Source organism: Micropterus dolomieu, linkage group LG06 (genome assembly GCF_021292245.1).
Source record: "Micropterus dolomieu isolate WLL.071019.BEF.003 ecotype Adirondacks linkage group LG06, ASM2129224v1, whole genome shotgun sequence".
Lineage (NCBI taxonomy): Eukaryota > Metazoa > Chordata > Actinopteri > Centrarchiformes > Centrarchidae > Micropterus > Micropterus dolomieu.
This window is the reverse complement of record NC_060155.1, coordinates 1,868,262-1,890,780: the sequence shown is the minus strand read 5'-3', so window position 1 is coordinate 1,890,780 and position 22,519 is coordinate 1,868,262. Positions and strand designations below refer to the sequence as shown.

Here is a 22,519-nt window from a genome sequence, read left to right as displayed (position 1 = left end):
AAACACAAGCATACGGACAGTGACACAGTGACTTCGTTAGATGGTGAGTGTCTGAGGAGGAACATAACACAAGGACAATTACAGATGCGAGAGCGAAAGTGAGAGCGAGAGCTTTTTCTCCAACGGTCAGCTTTGGGGAATAAAAGTCATAGCCAATTAAACACCATTTCTAGAATAACTGTATTGATTTGGTACTGCCAGTCTTCTTTTAGAAACACATGAGGGATATTGTTGTCTCTCAATTCATTTTCCAGAAGCAGAAAGCATTAAATGGTTCAAGTAAATGTAAATGGCCAAGACTTGACATCACAGAACGCATTCTGATGAGTTAAATCAAAGTCACTTTGTGTTGTTAAATATCATTTAACCCTTGTTAACACTAGATTAATAGATTGGTTTCCGTTCTCTTTATTTACAGGCCAGTGGTATTATTACATGTCTTACTTAGACATGGCATCTACTGTCTTATTATGCCATCAATTGGCAAGTAAGGTACTATACACTAAACACGTTGACCAGACACTGACGCTGTCTGCACAGGAGGCGTAGCATGGGCAGCACGTTAGCAGAGCAGCAGCAGCACCTTTAGTGCTCTGTCTGTGTCTACACAGAATGCATTCAGGGACACTACTGACTGTAGGACACCCATGTTGTGATGTGGAATGGCTGTGGCTGAGGAGGTGGAGCGGATTGACAACAAATCACAGGGGTGGCGGTTTGATCCTCACCTCTGTCCACATGTCTATTGGGCAACACACTAAACCACAAATTGCTTCCAATGGCAACCTGCATGTGTGTGTGAGTGTGTGTGTGTGAGTGAGAGAGAGAGAGAGAATGGAAAAAACTTGTAAAGCACTTTGAATAAATGTAGCCATTTACCATGTTTCGACAACGCTAAGAGCCCAACACACAATCACTGCAGTTATGGGCATAAAACAGTAGAAAATAGACTACAAGCATAGCATAACAGTTTGCGGTGCGCATCCTGTGTGGACAGTTGTTTAACAAAGAATCGTCTCGGTTTCCTCAAACACGCATGAGATGGATGACAGAAAAACGCAGCTAAAACATCTGTGTATTCCTTTTAACATGCTCCCTGACTGGATTTATGGACACCAGAAAAACTGCCATCACTGCGGCAAGTAAGCTGCATGATTTCTGCAGTATGTATATGATTACTGATTGACTGATGAATGACACTGAGAAACAAAAAAGCAAATCAGGTGCTAGAGCTTTAACTGCAGAGCGAATCCTCATTCGTGACGTTTAAGTTCACAGTTGGTCTGATTGTTTCAGTCTGTAATGAAAAATGGTGAAAGCTGTATAAATGTCTTGCCATGTGTTGGCAAATGTGTGAGTAAAATGATTCTGTCTGTAAACAGGAAGCCTCAATCTTCAGGGCAGTAAGTGCAAAAAAAGGAAAACTCAAGGCCAAATGTCACTCACCCGTAGCGGTGTCGCACCACATCTCTGCTCAGCCTCTCGGCTAGATAAGCTCCAATCCTGTCCAGCTTCTCTGGAGCCGAGACGGCGTAGAAAGTCAGCTTCTCCATGTCAGATTTACTGAGGCCATCCTGAAGAACAACACAATGCAGTCCAGATCCATGGGATTAATGAATGAACAACAATGAATGTATCTACTAACAAGCACTGTGTGTGTATCACTGCCTTACATCTCTCCTTCTCTGAGCCATAGAGCTCCATGGATTGGAGTGTATTGAATCATACACTAATTAGGACTTAATTTTTTATTAAGATTTTTATTTTGTTGAGGAAAAAGGACTGATAAAAGCTTTTACTTAATTTTACTATTATATTATTGACATATTTGTTGACAAAGATTTTATCATAATTGTTTTAAATGTTCTACCTCAGATTTGTGAAGTAATCCACTGTTTGGCCTCAAGTGATGGCTATAAAAAAAACAGTTTAAAACCACAATAACCATCAGGTTTCTTCAACTTTCACTCAGGAGCAAAAATCAGCCCTTAAACTCAAAAGAATTAACAATTTGATACATATCGTGATAATTATCGATATCGAAGGATATGAAACTTTTTATCATGATAACATTTTTGCCCATATCGTCCAGCCCTAACATTGCCACAAATACTCAAGGCATGAATGAAACAGCATTTATAAATCAAGTCAAACCAATCAAGACTCCAGCATCAATTTTATATGTAAAATAAACATCTCAAACTTGTAATTATCCACAGTAACATTGTAGAGGCTCCGTGCTCTATAACAATAAAGTGTTTCCAAGTACCAAAAAGAAGTAAAGAATGCCATTAGTTTTAGCAAATGTACCTTAAAAAGTTAGAGAAAAAGTCATTCTCTTCATTCAGTAAGTCGACTTCATTAACATTATTCTGATTGGGCTGTGAATAGGTTTGGTTTGGCTCTTCTGCTTTGACACCACAAAGCACTGCTCTAAAAATATCTGAGACTGAAACTGCATATAACACAAGTACAATTTGTCTTTACTTTAGCAAAAGGTGCACAGGTCAAGATTTTTCTCTTTCTCAGAATTGGAAAAGGAAGTTATTTTTAGATGAACTGTCTGTTTGGAAACTTCTAAAAGGACTCAATGTGAACTTCAGCATCATACTGTCTTTCACAACAGACAGCCAATATAAATATATTGCTGCCAGGTGTCCTACGTAAAGAGGAGGGAGGGAAGTCAAGACTGGCTGTCCCCTGAGTGTTTTCAGCTCCTCCGGGTCTCAGCAAGTGATCCCTCTCTTGTGTAAGGGACAAACTCCATGAACATTTAGCGTTTTAATTAACAGAGGGTCTAACAATCAAAACGGGCGCTAATAACTTGTCATGGTTCTGTTATCAAAGCCGATGTCACATCTAATAGCCAGATTTTTCAATGTCTGGAACTTTCATGTGGCTCCGTGGTTGTCCAATTATTTCTGTGTGGTGGCAGAGAAGCTTGTTGGTGGTGGAAGTGTCACTGGGTCGCACCAATCTCAACACTGTGATAACAACTGGGCCCCAAACGCAGTGTTAACACACTGCTAAAGGCCCGCCGGGTGACTGGCCTCTGCAGACCTTTTTTCTACAGTTTATGGTCTATTTGGAGGTACATTTGAGGAAAAATATCAAAATCTGCAATTATGCTTTGAAGATGCCCATATTATTACTATCTTAAAAAACATATGGCAAATTTGTTAGCAAACAACATTTCATCTACAATGCTGGAAACGGGGTCGATCAGAGAGCTAAAACTGAGGCAAAACAGGGTGATAAAATCAAAATGATGAGAAACAAGACACTAAACACTTCAGTAAACCTCAGGTGAACTGAGTTCTCTGTGGGTTCTTCAAGTGATACCTTTCACATTATACATATTTCATCCATCGCACTGCCCCATTTTACACAAGATCAAACAACCAAATAACTAAACTAAAAAGTCAAAGTACCAATTCAGACCTTTACAGGTGCTACATAACTTCCACATTGCCTTTCTATTTGATCTCTAATCTACCTTATTCATCTCTATTTCAAAAACTGGATTTTAACTCTAAGGGCAGTTACATGCCCATGTAGGCCATGCCAGAGACCAGCCGAGTCTTAGAAGTCATGATTGCTTTTTGACCAAATAACTTTCATTTAACTGAGGATGTGTAATGCTTGTAGTTACTCACTTTGGGGTCCTCAGGGAAGATGTTGTCCACAAGGCGTTTGTACCTTGGCCTCAGTGGCCCACAGCAGCCACAAACTCCTGCAACAAACAACAAAGACATGACTATTAACAAGCGTTACACTGACCTCCTGACAGCATAAACCACTGCCATCAGGTCTGACAATCCTCCTGGAGAAATGTTCATCAGATAAAGAATGTAAGAAACCTGGAGACAATAACATTGTGCTTTCAACTCTTCAAAGCTTTCATTTTCATCACAGAAGACGCTGGAAAGCATTAACCAATATCAATGGGCTACCAATGACTTTCACTCACACACTGTGCGAGGGCGCTTACATCTAGGTGAAAGGTGCTGTTAAAAGAGCAGCGTAGCTCCTTTAAGGGATAGGGACATGCGTATTGTGTGTACGTAATGAGTATGTGGTTGAGCAAATGAGAGAGAAAGAGCGCGGCAAAAAGTGATGGTGAATGCAAGTGGAGCAGGGGAAAGGTTAGCTGCATGGTGTAGGCTCCAGTGCATCAGTTAAAAAATGCTGCAGCTTCTCAAGACCAAGAAAAGTCTGTCTGCCTTTTTCCTGACTGCTGGGAAAGAGAAAGTTTTGGCTGCTATGTAATGTTTGCTAAATTTATAGGAATTAACTAGCTGCATCACTACGTAGGTAGGGCTGTGACGAGATTTCGAGAGACTAAAACGTGACAAGATTTCTCTTCAGGTTAGACTCACTTAATTGACATTTTTCAAACGCTTTCATGCCACAGATCAATTTTTCAGAATTGGCCTCAGGTGGCTCCAACAACCATAACAACTGTCATTACAACAGCCAGGAGCACAAACAAACCAGCAGTACTGATCATCTTGACAACGACCCCACAGAGGTAGCTTCCCTACCAGTAGGTCAGAACTGAAGAAGTCTCTTGGATGAGAGACGAAAAGTCATCAAGTATCTTCAACAGAGTCCAGTTGCCCTTGATTTTAAACTTCTTTGCATAACAATATAAACAATAAAAAACTAAAGCGCAACCGTGCTCTGTTTGAGACTGTGAGCTGCACTTTATCAGAGCTTCTGCAGTTAACGTGTGTGGGTTTGTGGTCAGATTTCTGCCTGATCACAAGTGTTTCACTTATTTTCGATATCCAAGCAGTCTGAAGGGGATCCTACCAGCAGAGCAATAACATAATGCACAGCAGAGTATAGGGCACGTAGACTTAAATAAATATTAAGAAATGTCATTAAATGAGGACGTTATTCTCGTAATAAAACAATTTACTTCTCCACATGTCAGAGAACACTGATGAGGGAGAGATTCTGAATGTGCAGAATGTTTTGAACATGAGCAGATATGCTGCTGAAAAAAGGAGCTATTAAAGTGCAGGTGTTTATAACTGAATTAAAATTCATTAATTTATCATTAAGGTGAAAAGGTGCCACGTGCACTTTTAAAGAGATTACTTCCCCAAACAAAGACACAAAGAGGAGAGGAGAAATAGTGTGCGCTGACTCAGCAGGGATGATATAACATGAGAAAAGTTGATCTACATGAGAAACCCATCTGAAAGCAACACAGAATACCTGAGAGCTGCACTGCATTATCACCTGCCACCTGAATTTTGTGTTTCCCTTTACATAAACAAACATCTTCACCTTAAATTAACGCTTTTAGATAGATTGAATTTTCTTGTCTCAATCTCGTGAACCCAATTATCGTGGCTCATCATTTATATTTTACTTATTTAGCTGACACTTTTATCCAAAGCAACTTACAATTGCTATTTATGTCAGAGGTCGCACACCTCTGGAGCAACTAGGGGTTAAAGTGTCTTGCTCAGGGACACAATGGTGGATGTGTTGAAGTGGGACATCACACCCCGATACCTAGGCCTACTTGTTCAGGGTTAAAAACATAAGGTACATGCTTAGACTAAAATGGTTTGTCCTGTTCACGTACTGTACATCGATGGTTAAATTAGGAGTATATTTCAGTTTTGAGTTGGTTGGTTAGCAGAAGAAAGGATTATAGTGACCATGGAGGAGCTGAGGTTAAGCAAACTAGTAACCTTTTAATCTAATGAGGAGACGTTTCTTTATGGTGCTTTCAGACCAAAAGCGAAGCGAGCGTTCGGGGCGGTCAGTTTACATACAAAGTCAATGCAAAGACGCGCAGAGCCGCGATTTCCTGTCGGGCGGCGCGAAGCGACGCGAAGGCAACGCGAAGGAATTCGCGTGAGTTGAATATTTTCAACTCAAACGAGAGTTGCGATAGCCTATCAACGTTGAGATTGTCCGTACGTCCCCGCGGCTTCAGAGCGTTGTGTGGAGAGGGCCAGGCCGCTCTGCCGGGCGATTGAAAATCTGCTGGCCGGCTGAGAGCTGCTAAACTTGGGCTAGAGGAGCAGGGAGCAGCGCTCCAGCTTCGGACAAATAAACACCCGTGGTCGGACTGGACTTTGCTCGCAACAACGCCGTTCGCTTGAGGGAGGAGCTCGGAGTAAACTGCTTTTATTAAATTAGCTTTTTACTTTAATTTTTAGGATTACAACGTTGATTTATCTTCACTCGAGCTTCTCAGCAGCTAGATTCCGGTTCCAGTGTTGTTGTTAGCGTCGTTTGGCACTACTTCATATTTATATAAAAACCCGACAAAACTGGACATTACTTGGAGAAAAGAGGTTGAACTACCTGGTGAGTTCAGAAAACCCCTGTATGCAACTTTATTCCAGCTATCATTGTACTTTACTGTGACCAAGTTAGCATAGCATAGCCCTGATCGGTCCGAACTCCATTCAGAAAACAAACATTTTAGAAGTTGTTGTCCTGCTGTCTTGCTGACAGAACTGACAAAGCATGAATTCATATGTTTAACAAAACTGCATCATATTGTAGTTATTTCGGCATCAGTTTGATCCGTTTATTGCTATTTAATCACAACAAAATGTTTACTTTGGGTTCATACAGCTGTAGTAATGGCAAGTTGTGTTTATTCACGTTGTCGCGTTAAAATCGCCGCCTGGCGTTGTGTGTGAACCATAGACTGTATATATGTGAACACTTGCAGCGAATGTACTCACGCGAGGAAAGCGTCGCGAGGCGAAAATTCGCGTTTGGTCTGAAAGCAGGATTTTAATATCCAAATGAAATCCTTGGCAATTATACAGAAGGGAGTGAATACATATGCTGGTTCTTCCATCTTACCTATTATAATAATAATTTATACAGATAAATGTCAAAATCTGTAAATTGAGTGGAATAAGACACACTACGATATCACAACTTTCATATAGTAAATGAAGGTAGATGACCTGGTAAAGTATTTGGCTGCAAAACATGTTTCTATTCTCCTGCTGTGACTCATGTCGAGCTCTCCGAGTTGCTGAGACAATCAAAACTTCCTCTGGATTCCTTTAAGCGCCTGTGGTAGGTCATCTCCTATTGACTTGCATGAATTAGTATTACGAGCAGCAGCCTCTGAGCTAATAAGAAGTGATGAGTCATCAGAATCTTGGCTCCGTGGGGTGGGGTGAATGAGTTAAAGTCGCAGTGGGAAGGATTACAGAGCAACTTGACCGGTCAACCATCAGGAAACTCCAGACTCCACTGAAGAGAGTCTGACTATGGTGTGTTTACTGACAACTGAATAAACTTAACTAAAATGGAAGTGAGACAAGAATTGTTAATGTTTTTAACTAGTTTAGTCCTTCATGGTCGATACTATCAATTTATTCTGGTCCCATTCTAAAGTATCCATTGCAAGGGCAGTTCTTCAGCTTTTTCCCCAAATAAAATCCAGTAATTATGTCCTCAAGAACCCAACTCATCTGCAAAACCTTACATTACCTTGTTCCCCTGAACTACAAGTCAAAGGAACATTCTGACTTTTTCCTTCCTCAACACCACAGACAGTGGAAGAACCGTGGATACACATGTAACTCTTTTGGCGTGACAAATCTAAAATAGATTGAGAGAATACAATAGTGCGTACTTTGGTAGAAATAAAACAGAAAGGAAAGCTGAGCATTGTATGTATTTCACAAAACAGTCTCAACTCAAGGTCGTCGTACTCACTTGTTTTGGAACTTTCTGTATCACGTGGTCGTCGTCAGCTGATGGAGTTTGCTCAGTTCTCACAAAACTACAGATGTTCTAATTCCATTATTATAAGCACCTCTAGTCAAAAGCTAAGGAACAAGCACATAAGAGGACCTTCAATTGAGATTGTTTTTGTTAACTGTGTTGTTTCCAAGGTCAAGAATGAACTGTCATGCTCCACTTTGAGCCCAGTCCTGGAGGTGCCCAGAGTAAATTTCATTAATACTGTGCAAACTTCGTCTGCTCATGAAGACCATGTGCAACGGTCAAAAGCTCTAGAGAAAGTAAATAAGATGGCCTTGAGTTGAAAATGTTTTGTCAAGAGCCGTTTTAAAATTCTACAATGAACTGCTGAGCTAAAGCTCTGTTTGACAGCTGTATTGATTCAAAGAGAGACAGGCACTGGACTTTAATACATTTCCAGAACACGTAAAGAGGGACCATTCAAGCTAAAAGCAGGCATCTAGAATTGTTAAGAGTTATATAACCCTAACAGACTGAACATGCATTCGGTGCAACTAACAAATCAGGAAATAATATCATTTACTTGTCATGACAAGAACATAATGTACAACCAGTAAAAATCCTCAAACTTCCCCATGTGTGCTCAGATCTATGAACGTTGCTCCCTGATCAATGGCCGCGACTGTCAGAACAGTGTCTTCAGTAAAATGTCAGTGCTTTTGTGTATGAAGGAGCAGCAGACCACAACTGAAAGGTCACAGCAGCATTCAGCTCCTCTGACAGACGATCAATGAAGAAAATCTTTTAGCATCAGAGACCAAACTTCATCCAGTTCAACACAAACAGTTCAAAAGAAACAAACTGGGCCGAAGACCAGACAGAAACAGAATGTGTGCCATGATATTTACAGGAAACTATGTTATGAATATTACATTGTTATTATTACAACTCTATGATGTCTAACAGCACTGCTTGTACCAGTCTCCAAGCAGAGAGATTAACTAAATCCTCAAGATGACTGCAAATTGCATTACAATATCCACCATTTAAGTGTAAACTCAGTATAAAACAACTGAGACTGACTAATAAGTCCCAGTGAGGGTAAGAATTTGTTTATTTGGGTCAGTAGCTGATAGCTTGTAAAGATATTTTATAGATTACATGAAGCAGACTTCATGTGTTTTAATTACTTGATAAATCTTTGACTTTCATCTGACTTGACAGAGGATCTGAAAGCAAACATCACCTTATGTGCACCATACCTGTAAGAGTTACCTTTCCCTCAGACTCAGACAATAAACTTCAGGGAGGCATGTGACTTTATTTCCCAGGAGCCCCTACTCTGACAGTTTACAGAGCTCCCAGGGTACCCTTCGCTTTACGCTAAGGTGATGTAAGGTCATCTTAACACCTCCACAGTTTATTTCTTGGCTAAGGCGCAGCAGAGTTTGACGGAAGCCCCCGGAGTACGGAGATTAATCCACTTCGCTAAGGCTTGTGTTTACAGCCTTTCGTCAAGGCGACCCTTCGAGAGTTGTGTTCATTACGAGTTCACCAAATACTTGCCACATACAGGCCGGAGCGATGAGGGGTAACTTAAGGGACCCCTTTCAAACACTATACACCAGCAAATTTAAGCCATCGATCAATTAATAAGACTGGGCTTTAAAGTGACTTATAAAATGCTTTTGAAACAGTGATCACGGACCCATCATATCAATCCCAATATTGACCAATAAATACAATAAAGTGCAACAGACACGACAAAGAGCACCAGTACATGAAGGATAAAAGAATACATTACATATTACTTATTATAAGAATTATTGAACTGATGAAAGGCTATATATGCTATTCAGAGGGTATGCTCACACCACACATCTTTCATTTAATATTGTGTGTAGCTTATTTTTTTTTTTACAAGTTTCATAGGCAGCCTTTTAAAATACGACTTGTTTTTTCATGTCTCTGTTGTGGATACTTGTTATTGATACCAATATAATTTTCAGTAGAGTTCACTGTTAAAAATCTAATTTTATATCTGCTGATAGATCGTTTGACAAGTTTGTTTCTACTATAAAATAACTATAAAATGTCCCGCACAGTACAAATCTTGTTTATAACTCTTTGATAACATTAACATTTGAACGATTCCTTAAATTTGGTAATGTGTTAAAAAAGAAAAACTGGCTGATACATTGTAAGCAGATTGCCAAATATCAATATACTGTACGCCTCAAGAATCGGCCAAGTATTGGTGAGACTGCTGCCGAGAGATGAGTCTGTTAATTAGTTAGTTGATCAACTCATTTTGATCAATGAATTGATAATCAAGTCATTGTTATAAAGTTAATTTATCAAATATTTTCTGGCTCCAGCGTCTCTAACGTGTGCTTTCTTTTTACTTTGTATGTATGTTATTGTAAAGTGAATATCTTTTGGCTTTAGGACTGTTTGAAGACATCACCTTGGACTTTGGCAAACTGCGATTAAAATTTTTCAATTTTCTTTTATTTTCTCTGGATGATAAAAATTGATCATGGAAGTAATTATTAGTTTCAGACGTAAGCGGCCTGACGGCTCTCGACCAGTATCCTACGATGTTATTCGTGTGCCACAATCTATTTTGCAATTCTGTAAAACAGTGGTTCTTAACTATGGAAGACTTTATTGGACTTTAATATTTGTAAGCCACAGAAAACAATCCACAAATACGTACTATGATGCGCAAATATTTCACTATCTACAAATATGTATTTTTACATTTGTGATGTGTAAAATCATATCCACAAAAAGACAGTGACTTCTACACACAAAACAGTTTTTGTACATTTGCAGATTGCTTTCTATCAATTTGTGGGTCATGTTACATTTGTAACTTCCTTTTTACACATTTGTGGAATTTTGTCCAATGTGTACTGCGGAGATCTGTAAAAAAAAAAAATATACACAAATATCTCACTACCCAAAACGTGTATTTTTACATTTGTGTTGTGTAAAATCATATCCACAAAAAGAAATAGGGACTTCTACACACAACAGTTTTTGCACATCTAGACCTGCTCTTTTATGAAAAGCGCTGTGAGATAACTGTTGTTGTGATTTGGCGCTATATAAATAAAATTGAATTGAAAATTGAAGAATGGAGACTAATGTTTCACGTAATGATCATGCTTGAGATTTCACAGTTCACATTGTCTTGGAGTCAACCTGTAAAGCTCTGCCATGTGGCGGATTAGATGAGGGAACGTTCAAAGGAAGTGACTGAAAGTTGAGCTGCAACAAAAGTGAGGCTGCGGGCAATCCATCTTACAACAGGGTGTCACTTTACATGAAAACAAGGACACAGAGTCACCGATGTGAAGCAGCTGAAACCAGGTTCAACCACAATCTTCCAGCTGCCGCGGGTTCAGTAAGACCTGTGCCAGTCAAGGAAAGAAATACCTGCTGCATTGTTGAAAATGACACCACCTGCATTTACAAGGAATTTTGAGTGCAGGACTAAATGAAAACCAGAGATCCACTGATATTTAGTATTCAAGAAGAGGTAGGCTGCCTTCAGACCGACTCAGCATTAAAACGCAGCCCTCGTTCATTTAAATGGAGCTGGTCCGTTGACACAGCGGAGGTGCCAAGGCAAACCTGGCTCAATGTGTTTTGTATATTTTAAAGTTAAATGCATTAATTTGGTCCAAAATTAATATAATTCAATTAATTTTTAATTTTCATACTGTATACACCTGACACCATACTGACACCTTATTTTGAAAACTGAACATTGTCACGTGTATCCTCGCGCTAAATTCATCAAGTCCGACCCAATTTGATAAATAATGTGTTTGTGGTTCTCGTATCGCATAACATGAAGACTTCACAGCCTCTCTTCAGGCAGGACTCTCATACTGCAACAAAGTAAAGAGAGAAACAGACAGGATAAAGTCGCTAACCTGCCTGTCAGCTCGCTCTGGGCCGTTTCAGTGGATTTACCATAAAGGCTTGAATATGTGTGCAATCCAGATTTAGGTGCTAGCTTAATTGCCTTCTCACAAACGAGTGACAGAAACAGACAGTTAACGTTACCGCAGTTACCTCAAAAGAAAAGTGTGTGTGCCAAAGTGTGAGCGTGCAAGTTGCAACAGCAGCGCTCACAAAACACAATGTTAGAGGTCTGTAATGTAATTATGAGGTGTAAAAATATTTTCAGTTGATTTTGAAACTATGGTGGAGCCAATTAGACTGTGGCAGCCCGCCAAGGTCTTGTCAATTAATGGAAAACGAATCGTATATCGATGAGTGAAGGGATGATCTACAATTGTTTTTTTCCATGCGCCGATATTAAGGCAATTTTAACTAACTTAGTAACAGATCTAAGATGACATAAAAATAGTCTCTAGAATCTTCTACTGTATATTTAGAGATGTTTCTGGTGGAGCACATGTCGTGCTTTTCCCTGGATCTGACACCCCACATAGTAGTTAAGAAATGGATATAATTTGGATTGTGATATTAAACATAAGATAATAGGCCCAAATACAAGTCATTTTTGTCTTTGACACCAAATGCTGGCATTCTGCAACATAACACCGCCCACTGGCGAGCGGATCACCTATCGGCCATCTAGAGTAGCCATATTTGGATGATATAAAAATAGAGATTGTCGCCGGTACCTTAAACGATACTCCCCCAACAAAGCACTGCTGGGCTGTTCTTGGTCTGAATCCCCGCTTACTCCAACAAAAGAGATACTTTCTATTTCACATTTACTTTTTACACCATTATCAGGGGCAGTTAGAAGTGTTGGGAGACAATAGCTAAGCAAACACACCAAGTATAATACTACATTATCACTTCTTTACTCTGTGTAAAGTTACAGTTTGATGACAAAGCATGACTGCCGATAGAAAATGTGGAGCCCTCACATTTTGTGCTGGCATTCTTTTATATCCATCAAATCATTTCGTCGTATTATTTATAAAGAAATAACTTTTTGTTACGGGTCATCTGTGTTTTTTGCTTTCTTGAGCAGGAACGGAAACTCAAAGCAGTTTTGCAGCAGATTTTTATGTAGTTTTTTGGGTGGATTTAGGAAACATTTCGTTGTAATGTTAGGGTTTATCGTCTGTACTCAATGGATGAATGAATGGATTGAATGCCTCTTTGTACTTTCATTTTCTCTTCAGCAAACACAGATTCACATTTGCTAAGAATGCCTGCTTCAGACAGTTATTATTCCTTACATTTACAGGAAGTGGATTTTTAGCAAGAAATGAAGGAAAATTGAAAAAAGCAAGGAGTGTATCAGTAAGAGGAGCATTAGCTTGATTCCCAATGCAGTTAGCAACAATCAGTCAGTAAATCAGTTGCTGGATGCTTTACAGAGAAATAAACATGGGTAAACAGAGTGCAGTAGAATCAAATCAGCATTGGGTTGACTTTATTTTATTTATATAAAGGTGCTTTGTAGTGCCCTTTCCCCACTACAGAAACATTATGGAAATCTGTTTTTTTTTACAACTTACAACCTTTACACTTGAAAAGTTGAATACACACACACGAGGCTCGGGCAGAGTCACAGCATGTGTGTATTTTAGATGCTGAAGATGGAATTAAAACACCTGGGAGACTGCGGCTCCTCCTGCGCGGGGCGTTCAGGGACAGCAGATGGATCAGCCCGAGGACAGAGCTACAAAGACGGAGGTAATGATGCCGGCTTTTTATTTCCATCCTCATTATTCTGCCTCTGATTCGCTCTTCCAGAACCACTCAGGGTGAAAACAAATTGTCAGACACTAACACAAAACTCTCATTTAGGCCAGAGAGAATATGTGCGCAATTATGATATAATACCATGTACTGCCTGGAGGTGAGTTCTGCCACATGGTACCAAGGAAAAGGTTCTGGTAACCAAAAGGATCACAGCTTTGATTCCATATATCACAAATGTAAATGTGACTGCATGCAGTTTTGGATCTGTGAAAACGAAGGTTTTATCAGACATGCTGAGCTTAATAATCCTGTTGCTAACCATTTCATGAATCATTTACAGTGTTTCCCACAGATTTACAGCATGGGGGCAGTCGACCGTCACAGGTGTTATGCCGAATTTTGCATGCCTGCCGACAATTGTCGAAATTTGCACCGCTTTTCTCAGCATAAAAGAACGTTACCTCCCGCGAGGTGTATGCAAGTATGCAGGTGTCTGACTTGACGGCGCTGTTTTTATTCCCCTATCTATCAAGTCGGCGAAAGTCAGCCAGTTATCTCGAATGCACCTGTTGACTACAAGTTATACAGCGTGCTAACTTCGACAGCTGTTTTCCAAAGTAACATAGCTATCCTTATTAGCTAGGATCTTTACATGCTCGCTATTAACTGATGAAGATGGGTCTCCGATATTGACAGCGCTGTGTTGGACAGACTTGTGCAGCGGCGTTTATGATACCAACCATTCAATTCACAGACAGGTCTGTTGTCCGTGTTTACAAGAGAGAGAGAGACCAAGTGAGATGATGTGCGGAGCGAATATGCGCTGCGCAGCAATCAAAAACGATTTTAAAATGGGTCGCCAAATTTACTTGGGCGGCTGTTAATCTACCTGGGCGGCCCGCCCAAGTAAAGCCTATGTGTGGGAAACACTGATTTATCACACCATATACAAATACCAAGGGGTGGACGGGCACGGCACTGAAAAACAATGAATTAATTGTCAGAAAATGAACTAACACAGAATTAACACTGCTCTTATAATTGATACAGAAAGCGATAATCAGTTGCTGCCCTAGTCCTGTTTATAATGCTTTGGCTTTGCTTTTGGCAAGTGTTAGTATATTTACTGCACTCACAAGCTGACTGCATTCAGCCCCGGTTAACTTGTTTGTTTGTGTAGAGGCACCAATGGCAGAAAATGATTGACAGTAGCTCCAAATTACACTAAAACCTATTCTGGCTAAGAGCATCAGGGCTTCAGTACTGTAATAGAGGTGATGCATCAATTTGAGCGTCCAGCTATAGATCTGCAGAGAAGGCTGCATAATCACAGCACAGAGGGGAGAGATTTTGGTGGTCACACAGACTGATAAATTATACCAGAACACAACTACATCAGCTGGCTGAGAAGAGGCCATTACACAGGTTCAAATCCATCATCCTTCTGCTACACAGAGGCAGAGAGAAATGAATAAAACGTAAACGCTTACCCTGCCACAGGTACTGAGATATCATCACAACTCGAGATTCACAGACTTTTTTCCCCCCAGATATTTAAAGACAGAGCAACGTGTTTTACTAAATGTTTAAATCTATATACAGTATTTCTATTGTCTTAGTTCTAAGCGTTTTGTTAACACATGTTTTCATCGGAATTGATCAGAGTTGCATGTTGGGTAGTGATTTTTCATCATGGAGCAGACTGCTGCTCTGCCCCTAGCAGCACCTGAGCAGAGTACTAACAGAATGTTTAGTTTTTACTGACTCCCACAGAGGAGACCTGGATAACCACCGAACACACAAAACACAGCATACGTAGATTTGAGGGGGAAAATACTGAGAACCCAGCAGACACCGCAGGCAGGAGCTATAGCTGTGTGGCGCAAACTGAATAAAAAATCTACAGTTCGTGTAATTCTTGTAGTCTATATTAATTTTTCTTTTGTTTATTAAATGTTATGAATAAGTAATGTGCATGTGCTGTCTTTGAAGGCTTAATTTGAGATACTTTGCAGATCAAAATGAAACTTCATGAGTAATTTATCAGTGTCCAGCTCCTCTAGCACCTCTTCATGATCAACAACAATCGAATGGCTGTGTAAAAATGAATGTTGAAACCAAAATCAAACCGTCCAGCTGCTAACTGCACTGTTTGGTTAAATCAGTACCTAAAACATATTCATGTCAGCTAAAAAGTGTTTTAATATGAATTTAGTGTTTGAAAATATCATACAATATCATGCCAGTTTTTTGTTTGACTCAATGTTTTTTATTATTATTTTCTAATTATTTTGATACCACTGTCAGTAATCAGGATATTCATTTAAAAAATGGGCTCAAATAAAGCATCCAACATACCAGAGTTCAGCAGGCCTCGCCTGTTTGAGCCCTGGCTGTAGTCGAAGGCTCCATCAGCCTCAGTCCGAGGCACCTGCCTGTACCTCCTCAGGACCGCCCGTCTCAGGTGGACACAAAAAGACTGCATGACAGGAGTACCTTCCAATTTTATCCAAACTGTGGTTTTCACAGGCCACACAACTTCAGTGGTCAGACATGCAGCCCTCAGATAAAAAGGGTACGACAGGGTTCAAAGTAAATCCACCAATTCATTCAAAAAGTTTAAGTAGGTCCTTGTTTCAACAATTCCTGACCAGGTAAGACCAACCGAAGGACTCAACAATGACATCAGCAGCTTCACCTCTCTCCGGATTCTTCCTACCACAGCTCCTTTAGAAACATCTTCTCTTTGACGGACAAAAAGTTCAGCTGAGGGGACGTCAGCTCGAGTTGTGTCTATCATCACCTGGGATTACCCCTCATTCTGACTGAGAAGACGAGAAGCCGCTGGGTCTAATGTGGGCCTGTCAGCAGCGGCTCGGGTTACCGGCCTCTGTGTTCAGAGGAAAACGTGTTCAATCAGACTGATGAAGACAAAACCTGGAACCAGAAAAGCCTAGACGTTTCTGTGACTTCGCACACTCGATTATCGCCTCATTTGAGATCTAACTACTGTTGACATATTCATATTGTAGCCTTTTGCAAAAAGTTATTTCCCCTTAATCAGAATAGATAATGAAAGGTCAAAAATTGTGAGCAACTAGTGCAAAATTTCTGCAGAATTGCAAAGTTAGCTGCACAGGCTCCCTGACTTCCCCCAAGACTGGCTGAACCTTCAACTTTAGGCATAAGAGCGCAAAATATGTACAAGTAACAAAATTATAATTCAGGAGGTAACATGACTCTCAACATAGCTGTTTCAGTGTGACACGGATTACTCAAGTTCAGTTATAACCCCATGTTAAAGTAATCATCTGTTGTATTTCCTTACCGACACGTGTTAATACAAACACTAACTAATGGACTTTTTCCATTGGCTGTTCATCTTTTTTCAGGATAAGTTCTGCGAAGCCAATTCCAAGCAAAACCACATCACTACATCCACTGCTTGAGGAAAGTACCCTGCTAGTATTGATTTGAGTTACAATATCTTTAGATGGCTTTTTTCTTTTTTTTTTTTTTTTTTTTTACTTCTCTCACTTTCTCAGAGGTAACATCATGAGACAACAGTCAGTTCTGCATTTGGAGTAAGAAATGTTACTAAGACCGTCACTGACCGAAAATCTCACGTATGTTGGCTTTAATAAAAACAACCATTGCTTTATTTCTAAACTACGTCCATCTTTTCTTTTAGCCACACACCCCGCCACAGTAAATCTCACCTGCGGTTGCTCTGTGCACTTTAATCTACACCTAAACCGTCTGAGGCACGTAATCTACAAGATTAAAGAGTGCCCTCAGCCCTGCTGATTAATTCCCTGGCCTTTGACAAGCAGATGAAAGCCATATCAGCATTCTCACTCCACACTGTCGCCTGACAACATCATTCTCACAGCGCCCTTGTTCAGCTCAAATTTTCAGGGATTGGAGACGAATGTGGAGATAGTTAACACGCCCCTGTGGGGTGACACTGCTCGCTGATGTGACGCCGTCCTTGGAGGTGAGAAACGTCAACTAATAAAGTCAAGTATGTGGAGTCACGGGATAGCTGTTTGATATAAATGAGTTGTGAGCGAGGCCTGGAGGGGAGTGGTGGGCAGAGTGTGGAAGAAAATGTTCCCGTTTCAGATTTTTGAAGTAAAACCTGGGCAGTATAGCCAGATGAGAAACCAAAGAAGCTGATTCAAATCAGTTGAAAGATGCCATGACACTGTGTTTGCAGTCATAGATGTGACCATTTAGACACACTGTGTCCACTTCTCTACTTTAGCAACAATAAAAACTCTGCTCTATGCTCTACCACGTCTTTCATTCTGACCATGAAAGCAGAATTAAAACAAAAGCCGAGACTAAATGAAATGAAAAAGAGCTTTAACAATGGAAAACGTATGAGATTTCGTGTTAGTTTCATGAATTGATGTGAGGAAGGTTACAGTCTCATCATCACTCCACATTGATCTGATGTCTTCACTGGGAGCTTGAGTGAAGTTTAAGTTAAGAATAAATTATCCTCCAAGTCTGTATGCATTTTCATCCCAACTCAGCCAAGCATAAAAAGCATTTGCCTATTTTTTCAAAATTTCACTGTTTCAACGCAGGTTTATTTACATACACATTGGATTGGTGGATGAAAACGCATACTACTTACTCTCTGTGATGATTCTGCTAAAAAGCTATAGCGACTGTAGCACTGTATACAAGGCACAATGGGCTGTTTAAGGTGAATAAACAGACTGAGCACACCTTAAGGACAAATGTGTTAATGTGTGCTGCGAGTAAAGTGAAGAACAGCAATCAAGTCCAATTACATTATACGTGACATTGTATTACCGTGCAAGAGCTGCAACGAACAATATGACCTGGTTTACCAGGTCTACCTGGTGCAATAATGATTTTATGATTTTCTCACCTGTGAGCAAAAATAAGACAAAACAAAGTCTGAGCCCACACAGGAGTCTGGCTACAAAACGACAAACTTCAGATTAAAAAAAATGATACTTTCCCTTCCATCTCAGAAATAGCCACTGTAACTGTCAGAGGCACAGAGGAGCAGTAAATATGAAGAATCATGACTCTCGAGTTATGAAAACAAAGCCTACCTTCAACACCTGGAACTATCAAAGTGATACTGAGAAACAGAGACAGCCTTCTCATAATGACCCGTGGCTGTGTGTCTGTCCGTTACATTTATACATGAAAAACTCACAAAAAAAACTGTTATTTATGCGTTTAGCAAATGGCCAAAGTGTCCGCTTGCTTTGCAAATCATGGCTCTGAATGGCTGGTGGGCTCATTGACTTGCATTACCACGTCCTGCTTTTGAACCTTGAAGGGCGCATGCACAAAAACAGATGATGACCCATAAATTTACAGCCTCCCTGTCGCTCTGCTTCTGCCCTGGCCAGACGGACATCTACATTTAAACTGCTTAAAAACGTGTTTTTGTTCTCTCTCTGTGGTGGAGTTTTGGACGGTTTACCTGCCCGGGCACACGATTTCTCAGCAAGGAAACAAGCCTCCTCAAGGTCTCTTTCATATCTTGTATTTATCAACAGAAGGTTGAATGACTGTGCATGCTCTTTTGCAGTAACTACTTTAAAATGAACACAGTTCCCACAGCAAAACAAGTCGCAAACAGACCCAAACATTATGTGAATATTTACTGACCCTGTTTGAAGGTGAATCCAAAATCTCCTTGAAAAGTCTGCTTCCATCATATCATCTAATCCAACTAACACAAGCCAGGTTAGGTGTCAGGTTGCTTTACATCTATACTTCAGCCATAAAGCAGCTGCCTGTTATCCAGGTGATACACAACGGTTAGGGTCAAGGACGCTCTCGACCCCGATGACACCCATGTGATGTGTATACATGTGAGTAATGAATGTTTTGGATGTGTGCTTTCCTTGGTCTGTGCTTGAATACAAAGATGGCTCCATCCACCTGTCAGAATTACAGCAGCCAGAGTGTTGGCATTTGTTAGCTTTAAACTTCCTCATATTCTGCTGGAACGAGCCCCGCCTACCAAAAGTAAATTTTAGTTTATATAACCGTGGTCACAATCTTTCCCAAATTGTCATCAAGTAGTTTTTGTTTCCTAAACCTAACTACATTGTGTATATATATATATCCTACCCTTTATTGATTTGAAGATGTTTTGTGTTGTACCTCCTATTTATAGTTGACCGATGTTGACCAGCAGCTATGTACAGTCGACAACCCAGCTAACGTTAACATAGCTATCCTCATGAGGACTCAACTTATTTGAAGGTGGGTCTCCGACATTGACAGCTAAGAAAATAGATCGATTGAATTCTCAGTGTTACCTTGAATGCTTAAATGGTCCTTTCAGATAGGAAGGATTTGTGCTGCGCTGGCCGGCGGGGTTCAGTGCAAAACTGATGGGTTTAGCACAAAATTTCAACAGTTTTGACCTTTGACCACAGCGTGTGTGCGAGGTAGCCGAGCAGTGCGCTATGCTGTGCTTACGCTTTTCTTGACGCAGCGACAAACCGCCGTGGAAATCATGGCGACTGAAAATAATGGGTTTCTCAGCGCAGCAGTGCGGTCATCGCATTCTGTCTGAAAGGCCCATTTGTTTTGGACACATTTGTGGAGCGGTCTTCACGATAGGGGAGGGGCTATATACAGACAACACATGAAAAACCGATTTTCCCTTCAATCGTCGATAGCCGATCCATTCACCAAAAGCCTATCCCACACATTGCTCCTATCGCACAGCCGGTCTTCCTAATCTCTATATCTCGTAAATCATTTATTTGTTTATAAGAGTTTTTCTTTGTTATGGGCCTTTCTTTTATGACAATGTACAGATTAACCCTGATCTCAGGAAATAAAGTGAATTGACCTATTTCCAATTGGGGTAAACATGCAACATAAAATCTGAATCTTAAATTCACAATTATATCTGATTCTTCCCTCATATGTGATTACTAAAGAGTCTTTTAATCTGGGGGGGAAAATACATTTCACTTTGAACCTCAGATGTTATTCATTGACATTCCCATTATTCACACACTAGAGTGATTTCAGATGGATTAGAGGGAATCAGATAGCATCATCTTGAGCACATTCACCTTCCCTGTGGCACTGCCTTATAAACATTTAACAAGCAACCACAAAACACTGTGCACCTTGTGATAAATGTCTTATGTTTAAATTGAATTATGATCCAACTGTAGATAGTGGATTTGCTGTGGAGCCGGCTGAAGCTCTGCTTCTCTCATTTAAATATTCATGTAAGGTAGACAACCGAGTCAGATGAAATCCTAAGGTTCACGTTTCCGAGATGGAGGAGGAGGAGGGTGTCGAGAAACTCAAGTTCTCTAGAAATGCCCAGGTGGGAAGGTCTGACATGTTGACGCACGTCTGAAATCCTATCACAGCAAACGGACTAAAGGATTGTTTCTTCTAACCAGTGTTCATTCAACTCTACCATAGAGAGCACGATGATTTCAAATAACTGCACACTGACGGATCAGTGACAAAATAGACTATTGTTCTTATAAAAATTATGGAAAATCTTTACTTTCTTCAATTGAAAGAAAGCAATGATAGAAAATGCAACAGTTTAATGCAGATCACTGAATGCTCTGAATAGAGACTGTCCCCACTTGATGAACAACAGGACTGTTTGTTTTGTCAAATACATTATTTGACAGATTTTCATACTTACATGTTTTTGGCCATGTGAATTATGATTGTTGCCCGTCAGAAGTAAGGTGGGGAAAACAACATAACCTATGGGGTCTGGAATGTGGTTGGTGACAAATGACATGCTTTTATCCCTTAGTAGAGACGAAGAAGTATATTCTATTGGTGATATGCTTTGAGCTACCCGCTGCAGCTCTGCAGCTCTATTCAAGGCATATCCAAAGTAAATGAATGTAGTTCTTGAACCAATTAGAGTACATGCATGGTTTTGGGCCTGTCTGAAAGATAACACTCTGGAGTGTCTAAGCCAAAAGTCAGAATGATTGTAAGTGCTACTGGAATTGATTAATATAAGTTTAAACACTAAAACTACAAAAATTTTCGTTTCTGCTAGAAAATGCTTGCTAACAAATGCATGCAGACAACTATAGCTGGGAGTTATTAGCTGGGGGGGCCACGGCATAAAGCCTTACCTAGTCCAATACCATGAAAAATGACTATTTTACACAGGTTTTTCTAAGTGTATGTCTAACAGGCTGCTGCTGCTGCTTCCCTCCATATTAGCTGGTAGCTCGACGCAGATGTGGTTTCTTTGCAGGCAAATATGAAATGATGCGGCAGCAGTCCCTGGGGATTTATTGATGGAATAATGTGTTTTGGACTAAATGTTTTTACTGGATTAGATCGTCTGGACCTTTGACAACGTAACAAGACATTTTTTGTTGGAATATAATCGATCGATGGATTACTATGTGGCTTCAGAGGTGAGTCGCGTCAATTTTGACTGTACTGGCTAGTCTGACCGAGGCACTGATTGTACCCGCTGATTGTATCTTGAAATGGTTTGCATCACATGGATTTTAGCTTTCAAACGGTGTATCATATGAGTATGAAGTTAACATAGCAGCTGTGTGCACATAACATACAGTTTTAACCACACCCTCGACCTTGTTTTGGTGTATGGTATTGAAATTGAACATTTAGTGGCGTTCCCACAGAATCCCTCTTTGTCCGACCACTGTTAACTGATAACTTTTGAGTTTGTATAGCTGAACTACACGCCATTGGACAAAAAATTCTATACAAGATGTCTGTCTGATAGTGCTGTAGCTAAATTTAAGGATGCGATTCCATCAGCTCTAAATTCATTATCAAGTCACAAAGTAACGGAGGACTCCTATGCTAATTTCAGTCCCTCCCAAGGGCTGAGGGGCTGTTGCTGCTGTCACGGGGTGATTGCTGTCTCTTTTCTTTGGGGACGGTGGGGGTTTGTGTGTGGGATGCTTCGCTGCTAGGGAGGGAAGGGCGCGGGGGTGGGGGTCTTCTGGCCTGACCTGGCCTGAGTGGCATTGCCTCCTGGGTGTGGGCCGACCTTCGGATCTGGGCTGTTGGGCCGTTCTGTCCTTGGGTGGGGTCCTTGCTGCCCCGGACCTGCTCC

General features: G+C 40.5%; 1 protein-coding gene across 5 annotated transcripts in view; it reads right to left on the bottom strand.

Moving 5' to 3' along the window:
- efr3a (EFR3 homolog A (S. cerevisiae)) overlaps positions 1-22,519 on the bottom strand; it is a 254,822-nt gene that overhangs the window by 161,703 nt on the left and 70,600 nt on the right. For 4 of the 5 annotated variants that reach the window (XM_046052401.1, XM_046052402.1, XM_046052403.1 and 1 more), the window contains 2 exons: positions 3,657-3,733; positions 1,447-1,574 (listed from right to left, as the gene is read on the bottom strand). In XM_046052401.1, coding sequence (XP_045908357.1) covers positions 1,447-1,574; positions 3,657-3,733 — 205 coding nt within the window. Of the gene's footprint in view, positions 1-1,446; positions 1,575-3,656; positions 3,734-6,953; positions 6,999-22,519 lie in introns of those variants that run through there. The other variant, XM_046052404.1, reaches the window with a different exon arrangement.